Source organism: Tasmannia lanceolata, unplaced genomic scaffold (assembly GCF_043159265.1).
Source record: "Tasmannia lanceolata isolate RefF3 unplaced genomic scaffold, GAP_Taslan_0.1 ptg000015l, whole genome shotgun sequence".
NCBI classification, from domain to species: Eukaryota; Viridiplantae; Streptophyta; class Magnoliopsida; order Canellales; family Winteraceae; genus Tasmannia; species Tasmannia lanceolata.
Genome location: NW_027518692.1, coordinates 28,565,682 through 28,578,584, shown reverse-complemented (window position 1 = coordinate 28,578,584; position 12,903 = coordinate 28,565,682). Strand labels below are relative to the sequence as shown.

The 12,903-nt window shown below is 39.7% G+C and overlaps 1 protein-coding gene across 1 annotated transcript; it reads left to right on the top strand.

Annotated features, from left to right (window-relative positions):
- The first annotated feature begins 2,787 nt into the window (after positions 1-2,787).
- On the top strand, positions 2,788-12,007 carry LOC143845720 (Ribosomal protein L34). Its single transcript, XM_077354130.1, has 3 exons — positions 2,788-3,102; positions 11,311-11,410; positions 11,536-12,007. Exons 1-3 carry the CDS (start codon positions 2,838-2,840, stop codon positions 11,606-11,608), a joined length of 438 nt encoding a protein of 145 aa, XP_077210245.1. The 5' UTR covers positions 2,788-2,837; the 3' UTR covers positions 11,609-12,007.
- Positions 12,008-12,903: the final 896 nt, after the last annotated feature.

Below are 12,903 nucleotides of genomic sequence, written 5' to 3'. Positions count from 1 at the left end.
TCTGGTGGCTGAGAAACCTCTGGTTTGAAGACTAATTTTTTTTCTTTGGGTGTTGGGATGTCTTTTTGTAGAAGCTGATAAATTTATTTATGCAATTGAAGATGATCATTTCTGAATTATTTGATTCTCTGAACTTTTTTGCTACCCACCATCCTATCTGTCTACCAAAACTGCCAGAGGCAATCAAAATCAATCACGCGAAGCTAGATGCTTCGAATCTGCAGGCATCCTCAATTTCGTAGAGGATTAGATGGATTAGAGCATGATTTTCTATGTGGATTTGCACATTTAAGTGGAAATCAAAGAGGAAACACAGGTAAAGAAAGCATGAGTTGTGATGGATGAGAAGAACAGAGAATCATTGTTGTGTGGTTGCACTGCTGTGCAGTCCAAATGATTCATCCCTCTCGTCTGTGATGGTTCTGCCTCGTCAGATATTCATTCTAGTATCTGAAGCAGGAATATAATCAAGAAATACCAGGCCAAAAAAGTACATGCATGGATAACGATCTAAGACATGGCCCGACAATGGAAGCTCAGGTATGGAACTATTAAAATGTTTTAACCATGTGCCCCACTATCTTATGATCCTGATTGGATGTTTTTGAGATTTGCTAATCACAGGATTACACTTATTATTTTCTTTTTACTGATCTATTTCTTCTATTACTTTTTTAAGTCAGTTTAATCTAACACTTATTACCAACGAGCAGATTTCAAAATTTCTGTCCTCTACCAAGACATTGTCTTGAAATTTTAATCATGTGCGTGTGCTCCTCTTCAGGAAAGGAAGAAAATGATAATATATTATTATGTAGAGCAGACTGAAGTGTCTTAACAAAGATTTTTTTTAATGCATTTGTGTAGGAAAAGTTATCCTTGTGTTCGAAAAGTTCCATGATTTACTGCATGTTGCAAAGGTTTTTGAATACTTTTTCCTTAGACAGTTTCCGTGGTTCATTACCCCCCTTTTTAGGTAAAACTTATTTCAGGTAAAACTGTCTAAGGTTTTGTTACTTTAAGAAAAGCACAGATATCCAGATCCTCCAAATCAAGGGACCAGACAATGTTGACTTGTGGGGCACACCTGAGCAAGCTTCTCAAGCACTCTCCGTAGTATGATTTCTTCTTCAGTAATGCTCCTTTTTTCAGCCTAAAATGGGTGTAAGATGCTCATTTTTGGGTGTAAAATGACAACCTACGACGACTCCGAAGGTGTACCGTGGCAGAAGATTCCAAAGAAGAATAAAACCATCCTAAGATGCTCCCAAAGATTCCAAAGAAGAATAGCTTAAGACGCTCCCAAAGATTTCAACATGCTCTCATCAAGCTAGCCAATTATGTAACTCAAGAGTATTGAGCAGGTTAAACTCTTAGGTTCAATGATTTGTTGTGTGTCTATCCCGAGTTCTTGGATCTCCTCTCTCATGTGTTCCGAGCTAGGAATGGCGTGTAGTGTTGTAGTTTCCATGAATGTAACATCTTTATCTAATAAACCGGTAGGATCCCCATCAAACCCCAACTTACCCAGTTACCCATAAGAAAAAAAAGGCATAAAACCATCCTCCAAATGCTTTTTTTTCTCTTTGGGACAGCCTCCTAGCGTATTTACACTAAAGTGGGCAGCCCCAAGTAAGAAAAAGGCGTGAATATTGTTGGTCCCTGTCTAGGTTATTCAGCACGAGGATAGCAATTCTTGGATAAGCTGTTTAATCCAACAACGGGCGTAGGAGAGATGGAGCGGTTAAGATAATTCAATGGAAAAGATTTTGATGGTATGGCTATCTCTAAGGCCCTATTCGTTTCAGAATGTGACAACTGATGGTGGGGGTCAATCTTAAACGAACAGGGCCTGGGAAGACCAACAAATGAATGGTCTGGATCAACTAAAAAGTGGAGCTTGAATGGGAGTGGTCCCATCCTTGTTTAATCTGACCCGTCCACTTGACGGGCCATACTTTTTTTATGTCATATGGCCCAAAAGTTATGCCAATCACCTAACGATTAGCTTCATTTTTGATCTGCAGGACATCCAAAGCAATCCTGTAGGATGAACTGTTTGATTGATGTGAGCTCTCTCAGATGAACGATTTGGATCAATTAATTGTGGGAGCTAGGGGACGAGCTGCATTGTATTGCGATGAGTCTCTACCACAGGAAATTACTTAAGCCCATGATTGGTTATCCACGAGATTTAGATTCGGATTTCTCACATTTGCAGTTGAGATTTGAAACTGGAAATGATCCTTAGATTTCTAAATCAGCTACAGCAGTGAAAAAAAAAATCCGATTTTCAAATCTGTTCTGCAGGACATTATTTGAAAATCAATATTTGTGGCAATTACCTTCACCCTCCCCCGCTTCTCAACCTTTCTCCAGCACCAGCAAGACGTCTAATGGAAATGATATCAGGAAAACAAAAAAAAAGTCAGGTTCAGGTTGAGGGCTTGGGCAACCCGACCCGAGACAAACACTGCATTTTTAATTTTTTTTTCTTTTCTTTTAAAGCTTTAAAAACCAGGTTGGGTTGCGTAGGACTCGTGTTGTGTCAGGTTCGGGTTAGAAAAAAAGTGCAACTCGGATCGGGTCGAACCTCATTGGGTTGAAACTCTGGTCGGGTTCGGGTTGGCCTCAACCCGATCCAACCCGACCAGAATTGCACACCTAAAATTCACAAGCCAATTTGTAATGAAAAGACAACCTGAGTTTGTTCAATTATCAAAACATGGTTGTGCTGATATCATTTCCCTCTTACTTAAATACGCATTCAGTGCGCAGGTTAAGAAGGTATAAACATCCTCTCCTGCAGTAGGGTTTTAAAAAACTCGAAAGTTAAAATGGCGTCCAAAACCCTAGCTCGAACAGGTTCGTCCTTGATTACTCGTTTCTGTAATCCATTTCTCCCTCCAAAACCGAATGCAAATCTCTTCTCTCTGCGCTCTACAAACCCTTCAAATTCTTCATTTCTTTCCATGTTTAATCCGTCTCCCTATTTCCAAAAAGAGAACGCAGAAACCCTAAAGAGAGTAGATGGTGAAGGATTTTCTTATCCTTGTGGTCTTCCTTCTCTACGCTTCTTCATAGAAGACTTTGTTCAAGATGGTACTTTTTCTTTATTTCTGATTTCATTTTATGCTGTCCACTTTAGTGAAGGAATGTTTTCCTTATCAAATAGATTCTCAATATCACGTTGTATTATTTTTAGATATTGGTTCTTCTGAAATGCCCTTTTGGGTAGTTTTCAGGGAGATCCCAATTGGGAATTTTGATTCATATGCAATCACTCGATTTTGGAAGGGAATTTTGGATTACATTATGTAGTTTTGAGAAACTTGTATGCACTGTATGCGTAGTTATGATTTGTTAGTTTTTAATGAAACCCAGAATAACAAATTAATTTGTTTTGTGTAACTTTTTAGTAGAAAGATCAGAAGTGGTTGGCAATGCAGTTTTTTTTTTTTTTTTTTGTATGAATTTGATTAGGTACTTTTCAAGGACACCTGGAGGGAAGTTTAGATTTGTAGTGTCTAAGTTTTGTGAGATAAAAAAAAAATGTTTGTATTAATGTCTGGTTATTATTAAGTTTTCTTGGGTAGGTTTATGTCCCTGGGTTTGGACGTGGAGAAGACAGAGTACAATGTTATTTTATGACATTTTTAAACCATTTGAAGATTGAGCTCTGAAGCTTGTAGGAACCAACCAAGACACATCACCATCAGCTGATATCGAGGGTGATTACACGGTTAATAAAGGAAAATTAGCTAGTAGAAGAAATGGTCCAGAAAAAATCTCCCTTGTCCCCCTCCACCCCAACGAATTCACTAGGCATGTCTAATATGACTTTGGTTGATAGTCAATTTTTGGTAATACGCTTGAGGATGAGAAGGAAGTAAAACTAAATGGTGACTCCAGAGTTGGTTTCGAGGAGGAAGATGGGGGGATACTTTTCCTTCTTTTTTGATGAATATAGTTTTGTAGGATGCAATCTGTTGTTTGCTTGCCCAACAAGGAATTGTTCTTGTCTAGTTGTCCCCATGATGGCCTTCCCAATATCAGAAGGATCGAGGTCGCTGAATTACACATGATTGCTTCGTTGGGTCAACAAGAGGGACTTCAGAAAATGCTTCATATGGGTGTGGATTTGGGGATAAATTTTGTGGAAGCAAAATCCTATATTAGAGAATTTTTTAGCTTAGTTACAGACAATATTAGGCACTCCAAGAATATTAGGTCAGTAGGGTAAGAGGGAACTAAAGAAGAATTTAGAGGTCAACTATAAAAGGGAACAAAGATGAGAGGGGGATGAAGTGGAGATTGTTGAGTTAGTACAGAGCTAGAGAGGGAAGCAATGTAGAGTTTAGGACTCTGATTTTGTGGCTGATATACCTTTGCTCGGGACACCTTGTCCCCATGCTCTACTGCTGTATCTTTCTTTTGGGTTTCAATAAATCGTTATCTTTGAACAAAAATCTATAAAAGGGAACAAGCACGTCAGTTCATAGCTGCAAAGGGGTATTTGGATTCAATTGTTTCTAAGCATGCTATGAAGACTCGCTAGAGAAGGGGTTGAGAAGGAAGAGTTGGAGCTTTTCGATTTTCTGCCCCCTTGATTCTTTGTTTTTTTTGTTTTTCCCTTTGTGTTGTATTCTATATTTGTTCTTTGTTCCTCTTTTTCTATCATCTCGGTCTTTTTTATTTAATTCAGTTGTTGTTCCAAAATAATTCTACAATAGTGTCAACCGAAGATAGATGCATGTTATATTAGTGATCAGTGGAGAAAAAATGGCAATGGAGGTTTTAACTTGCATGAGGTTGTAATTATATTGTAATCAAAACTACATTCATTCAATGAGAGAATTGTATGTCAAATATTGAGAAATGATGATCTCCAATTGGCAGCTATTCCATCTATTATGATCCTTGGATGAACAAGGAGAATCTAAGAGGAAACATTGGTTCGAGAACCTAGTGTCTGATGGACTTAGGTGAACTCGTACAGGGGGTATATGGTCCAAATGATCCTAGTGCGAGGAGTAGGATAAGAGAAGATTTGAATAAAGTTAAAGCTAGATAGGCCTTACCTTGGTGTGTAGAAGGAGATTTGACACAATTCGTTTTTCCCACAAGAAATTAGGTATATTCAAAAAATCGAACTTAGCTGAGAACTTGACTAAGGTAAACAGCCACAGTAGTCGACTTGAGTGAGTGAATGTTTGGCGCCGTCTAATTTTCATTAAATTGGGAGAACCAATATAATGTTTGATTGACTTGCTAGGACAAAAGTAGACCAAGGTTAAACCGAGTCAACTCGAGTGTGTCAAAGGTTGACTCCAAGAGTTTTTGAACTGTGAGAAGACAAAACATGTTTGACTTCATCCAAGAAAATGAACTAGTGTATCTTCTATTAGGGGGTGAACATTTTAAATGTTTAAAATCAAACATTTAATCGAACTCAGATTGAATTCAATCAAACATTCAATCGAGCAGTCACGAGATTTCTTATCGGCACATGAGCAGGTGTTTCCAAAGAGGGCATGGAGGTTTACGACTTCCTCCCGCCTTGATCTCGGCTTTATCTGGGTGATGGGGTTGCTATATACTATTGGCTATGTATCTTCCTTTTTCTTCTCTTGTAATTATTTGATCATTTCGATCTTTTTATCACTGAATTGCTTTGCCATTCAAAAACAAATTAATAAAATCCAACATTCAATCGAACTCAACTCTTAATAGGTTGGATAGTTTTCTTGTATTAAAAGATTGGGAAGGCACTCCCTAATTCTTCTCGAAATAATGGAGTGTGGGGTAGAACGTCTCGCAAATGAGGTAAGGGTGGTTTGTTTTTCCTTGGATCTTTGTGTTGCTCACTTGCTTGCTGCTCGTTCCTCGCTTGCCTTATATACAACTACAGAGGATCCCCTAGTGGAACAAGTAGGTTGTAGGAGATCTATCACGAGGGAAATTCTTTCTCACTTGTCGGTTGAGTGGTCTAGATCGCTCAGGTGAGGTATCCCTAGTGTTAAAGAGGTAGTTGGCTGGGGTAGGGTAGACTGGGTTGGAACCAGGTCCAGGATGATGAATTCCTTTCTTTGCCAAGAAAGAATCTCTCTCTTGGAGAATGGCAAGATATATGAAATTCCAATGACCATTAGATATTCTTCAATCAGGGTCCTTAATAAGAAAGAATCCTCCCTTAGAATGAGAATTCGATTACATCTGAGCAATACAAATGACTCTATACTTATCTTCTCATGATCTTCCTCTTCTAAACTACAGATCTAAATATCTCAAAATTAAAGGCGACTCTCATGCTTTTCTGAGTATAGTATGCTAGGGGGGCCTGGAACTTCTATATGATAGAATAATGAGATGGACTGTGAGAAAAGGCATGGGCATTAGAATTCCGACTCGGGGAGGTGAACTGAATTTGTAAGCTTGTTGAGAATAAGACAAAGGGAGAGCTATTAAGAGTTGGGGGGCTATCTTAAGAAGAGAAGGACTGCGAGTGGGGAGAGGGAGGTAACACACTGGGTGAATGCAGAGATAATAGATAGGTATAATTCGTTGATCCGAGGGTTATGGAACTCTTGCAACAGCACGATAAACACAAAATCCGAGACATGAGAAAAGGTGAACTCCGCTACGGCTGCACCTATCTTATGTCCATTTCACCAAAGGAAAATTCCTTTGGTGAGATCCAATTAGGGGTGCAACTCGGGTCGGGTTCAACCCGGAAAAAGGCCGGGTCGGGTTGAGTTCAAGTCGGGTTCGGGTTGAGGGTTTGGCAACCCGACCCAAGTGTGATCAAACAATTTTTTATGATTTTTTTTATTTTTTTAGGCTTAAAAACTCGGGTCAGGTTGGGAAAAAGGGTTCCTCGGGTCGGGTTGGAAAAATGGGTTCCTCGGGTCGGGTTGGCCTCAACCCGACCCAACCCAACTCGAGTTGCACCCCTAGATCCAATACTTGAATTGGAAAGGAAGTTTTTCCTTCATTTAGAAATTATCAACGGTATCGATTGACTAAGCGATTGGATCATTTGAGTCATCATGTCATTAGTCTAGGGTTTATCTTTTCGACCATAGGTGTTCTTTCGGGAGCATTATAGGCTAATGAGGCATGGGGATCATATTGGAATTGGGACCTCACGTTAGCTTGAACATTTATTACGTGGACCATGTTAGCCATTTATTTACATACTAGAACAAATCAAAGTTTGCAAGGCATGTGAATTTGGCAATTGCAGCTCCAATCAGATTTCTTATAATTTGGATATGCTATTTTGGGGTCAATCTATTACGAATAGGGCTACACAGTTATGGTCCATTCACATTAACAACAAATTGAAGAAAGGGCTTGAAGAATACACGCGAACATCAATTGTCCTCTACCAAATTCAAAGTTAAATAGCTGCAGTTTTGAGATTTAAAAAGAGGTTATATAGTGACGAATGAATTTAGTGTCAAGAGATGGAAACACATTGAACTTTGGTTCATGTTTAAAATATCTGGCAAAAAAAATCAAAAGGAAACATTGAAGTGAAAAAAAGATGCTTGCAAGCATTGAATTTAATGTCGAGAGATGGAAACACATTGCTCTTTGGATCATGTTTAAACTATGCGGCAAAAAAACCCAAAAGGAAACATTGAAGTGAAAAAAAGATGGTTGCAAGCATTATCTTTTTCTCTTTTTTTTTTTTAAAGAAAACATTAGCTTCCTTGATAAAGTAGGGGAAATGCAGGATTTTTGAAAGAAGAAGAGGAGGCGAGGGTATTGAAGAATAAAATGACATATTATTGTGGAGAGCTTAGTTGTCAGTTCTATTCCATTGGTCGTTCCCTTCTGCATAGGAAACATTTTGGATTTTCATCATTTTTGGTTTTCTGTTCTAGAAAAGGTACTCCTTGGCTTAAAATAGTGCGTTGGGATATAACTTTGATAGAATGCAGGAAAAAATCACGAAAAAGGTCCTCTTCAACCTCGATATAGGGCTTTGGGAGACAAAGAGGCCACTCATTATGTAAAAATATAATTTTTCATTATGTTACTTTTATAACAATATTATTATGTAAAAATTTAAATTAAAAAAATTAATTAAAATATATTAGCATATCCATGAATATTTCTTTGAGGTTTTTCGAACCCGACACTTGATATCAAGGTCGGATTCCGACACCTATACTGATGCAACATAGGCCTTGGCTCTTGAATGTAGAAAAGAGAAATTGTCCATTTGTTACCTTGGGTTATCATTGGGGCATCGGATTCTTAAAGCTTTTTCTTTGGGACCCAATTTTGTGTGTGTGTGTGTGGGGGGGGGGGGGGGGGGGGTTGGACGGGGGGACGGATGGGAGGATTAGCGACATGGAAAAAACATTATCTATCCCTAGTGGTAGAATCACCCTTATTCAGGCGGCCTAGCAAATTTATCGATTTATTACGTCCCTATATAAAATACCGGCCATAAGTGGCGAAGAGAGTAGAAAAATTTCATAATAGGGACTTTCTATGGGAAGGAGGGGAGGTTAATAAAAAGTTGAAATACCTAAAGAGTTGGGTGAAGGTATGTAGGTACAGGTAGAAGCGTAGAAGACACATGGTGGCGTTGGGATTGACAAATAAGTTTGAGAAACAAAGCTCTTTTGGGAAAATGGCTTCGGAGATACGGGAAGGACAAGGAAGCATTGTGGCATAGAATCATAGGGGATACATATGAGCTGGTTTGGAGGGATTGGGCGAGTAGGAACCCCATTTTAGGCAAAGCTTTTTTCTTTTTTTCTTTTTTGAACGATCGCCAATTTTATTGCAAAAAAGACCGAGATGGTCACAGTTCAAATAGAAAAAGCAGAATAGAAAGACTAGACAAGCTAAAGCAAATACAATAGAAAGGAATCATGGCGGAAAAGAGTCAAACAAAGGCAGGCAAAGGTCTGGGTAAATTGAAGTCCATTTGTGTTCTGTACTACGTTTGTATGAGTCGTTACTTATTGCATATCGGGAAGGGGAGTGGGGGCTTGTTTTTGAGTAGATCTTTCGCTAGGGGAGTCTCTTGCTGTGCTATGCATTTCTAGACCTATACCGGTTAGCTACAGATAACAGGGCGAGTGCATGATTACATTGGGGGGGGGGGGGGGGGGGATGGATCATTAGGCTCAGGAGAAACCTTAAGGACAGTGAGATAGCTAGTCTTTCTCGGCTTCTCGGCTCTCTTTTTTTTATTGGTTTGCTAGAGATGATGCGCCTGACACCAATTTCTCAAGAATTTGGTGTTAGTACCCCTCCTACATTTGCTTGGATGGTGGCGAGCAATAGAGTCAACACATGCAAGCGCCTCAAGAGAAGAAAGATCTTGCCAGCAGGTCTATCTTATGCAAGAGTGAAGAAGAATTCCTAGATCGTATTTTCCTACATTTCCCGTACTCCTTTTGGCTATGAAGGTTAATTATCAAAAGCTTTAGCATGACTTGGGTCTTTCATAGATCCATCAAGAAAACTATCTTGCATTGGAGTAGCGGCCCATTTGGCAAGGTGGGATGGACCCTTTGGAGGCTAATTCCTTATTCATTGATATGGCAGGTTTGGAAAGAGGAAGAGCTACATCTTTTAAAAAAAAGAGGAGTCTGGTAAGGATAATAGCTGAAATAAAAAGTTAAATTGTTTCATAGGGGGTTGAAACGAAGAGATATTATCTTCATACACCATGGGGGACATCCTTAGGAATTGGAGGACGGTCATAATTGAAAGAGAGGCAAAGGTTAGAATTACCCCAAGCTGGTGCTGCCCTCCTTTAGGGTGGGTGAAGTTTAATTTTGATAGAAGTTCATAGGGGGACCCTGGGTGAGCTGGAATTACCCCAAGATGGTGCCCGCCTCCTTTAGGGTGGGGGAGTTTAATGTTGATAGAAGTTCAAAAGGGTATCCTGGGCGGGCTGGTATTGGAGGCTTATTCGTGATAATAGTAGATGTACCATACTCACTTTCTCTAGACCAGCAGGGGTGCGTCTCTAATGAGGCAGAAGCGAGAGCCAAGGTTTTAGATTTCAGCCGAAATCCGAAATTTCGGTGTGTCTCTAATGAGGCAGAAACGAGAGCCAAGGTTTTAAATTTCAGCCGAAATCCGAAATTTTGGATTTCGGTGAGGACCGAAACAGAAATTAAATTTCAGTTTGCAAAATTTTTGATAAAATATTAATTTTTTATTCCTTTACTGAATTTCAGCCGAAATTACTGAAATTTCAGCCCAAAAAACGACATTTCGAGCGCCGTTACCGAATTTCGGCCGAAATTTCAGGATTTCGGCTAAAATTTCGGTTTCGGTGGAGGACCGAAATAACCCCCGAAACCGAAATTTAAGACCTTGACGAGAGCACTTGTTTGGGCTAGCATGCAGGTTACTCTTCCACACCTTTAATTATTGAAGGGGATTTCGCTGATGTCTTGGGTTGGACAAGGAATAAGGCACCCGGCCTGTGGAAATTGTCTAACATCATCTCAGAAATTAGATACCCACCCGGAATTCTCCGGCATGAAGCGGTCTACAAATGACCAGGTTGACAGGGTAGCGAAATATGGAGCGGGGAGAGTAGCAGTGGAGATTACCAGCCATTAGTTGGGGGTGTGACTTGGAGGGGGTGGAGGAGGGGTGTAGGGAGGCAGTGAGTGCTGTTTGGGGAGTTGCTGCTGTAATTGCCTAGTGGGACTACTTGTCCTCATTGTTTGTTTTATGGCTGTTGTATTAATAAAATCTAGTTCCCTTTCAAAGGAAAAAACAAGGGGAAACTTGTAGAAGAGAAAGAAGTAATATAATTTCTGAAAGTGAAACGACGGTACTGAAATTCGTAACCTTACCAGAAAAATAACAGTTTTCTCATACATGTGTGGGGAAATCAGTTTCCTCGTCACAGAATAGCATATACAATGTATGTCATTCTTGTTGCTGCAAAATGTGACCTGATTTAGGAGGAGCAACGCCTTTTAGATTTGGCTATTAATATGTTGCAAGTTTTAAAATTTTAAGATTGCTTTGCTGCTTCCCTTAGGTGAGCTGAAAGAGGTTTTGCAGCAGTATGCCGCCTATTTTTTAGCAGGTGACAGGTTGTGTTGCTCTGTGCATCACTTTTGATGTACAATTTCTGTGCGAATAGGATGTTATCTTTATGTTTATACGAAGATATAGCTGTAACCAGGCCGATGCACGCTCTAAACGTGGATTTTACAACACTCAGACTAGAAGTTAGATCAGTCTCATGATTCCTGCTGTCTTTTTGTTTAATCATTAGAGTTCTGCTGATGCTTCTATTCTGTCCCACAGGAGATGATACTTCTTTGAACAAGCCAATGCTTTTACTTCCCAAAAGAACGTACCAGCCTAGCACCATCAGGCGCAAGCGGACCCATGGGTATTTTGCTCGGTATGTCGCCCTGGAATATTTAGTGGTTTGGAAGATGCCAAGTCTTTCTTTATCAGTATATGAGGACAATAGCATTTGCTGTACATCCTTTGTTATTAACAGTGTGCTTTAACATGTGCAAACAGTAAGGCTACCAAAGGTGGTAGGAGGGTCATTGCGCGTAGATTGGCGAAAGGTCGATCAAGAATCACGCCTTAAAACACCTTTCATTTGCCCTCACCTAGATTGATAGAAGAAACGGGTATCCCATACAAGTATCCCAAGAATTCAACTTAACGGAAGTAGCCGAAGTACGAACAAAGGTCACTCTTTTCAAGCCGCCTCAGCCGTCGGTTTGGGGGAAAAGTAAAATAGGAATTGTTAGTTGTGGTTAATTGGTGATCCGGCAACAATTGCGAGCTACTTTGAAATTTGTGTTCAGGATCATGAATGAGATTCTCTTTTAAGAAATTTCTGTTGTGGACTAGTAAGGTCTTGTTTGTGCTGTTCTATAACCTTACGGCTGTAAGTCCTTTCTCACTGCAATTGCACATTACTTTTTGTTATCATTAACATCATGCTGAATAATTTTCCAAAGTGATTCAGGATTTTATGTCATTTAATTACTGTGCATTTGCAGCTAAGCATGCCCAAAGTGAAATTCTACTAAGTTCTAGCCCGTTTCGACCACAAGCTGTAGGATGTGGTTCTTCTTTGACATGGTCTGAAATAAAGTTGCCAGTGCAACTTATTGGAGCTGCATATTAGATTGATTTTTGTTCATATCTGCTTTCTTATAGGGAAGTGATATATCCGGTCCTTCTGACTACTTGGGACACCCAGCAGCAGTGTACGTGGCAATCAGAACCAATGAATCTTTCTAACGTGAAGTACATCAGCCTCTCTGCAGTCACCGATACACTGCTGCTGTGTGTACCAAGTAATCAAAAGGTGCGGATATAGAAGCCTAAAATTAAAATGATGGGTGGGGGTTGAGCCTCTAGCTTAATGGTAAAGGCTTTTGCTTTTCAACCTAGAGGTCGGAGCGGTTGGAGGTTTGATCCTAGCTTATCAATTAAAGTTAAATGACCGGTGCCATTATCAAAACACATCCAGATTTCTACCAAAGCTATGAAGCAACTTGGAAAGTCCGGTATTGGAATTGTCACCCACTACCCACTTGATGCTCCGTAGTATAAGCATATTAGATTTTACTGTTCCAGAGACCCAAAATTGAACATAATATAAAAAGGGTGATGATATTTTCACCCCCCCTGCAGTATTTGCACACCCCCTTGTAATGTGATTTGACATAAAGTTACCCACTTTTCATGTCAAATCAGGTTATAAGGGGGGTGTGCACGTAATGTAGGGGGGGTGTAAATATCATCCCCCTGTTTTAATCTGATCTTCGTATTAAGGCCTCTTTTGAAGCCATTGACTCGATCTTCCGCATTTTTATTATAACACTGCAGTGCTGATATCATTTCCCAAAAATTATTGTAGTAAATTTC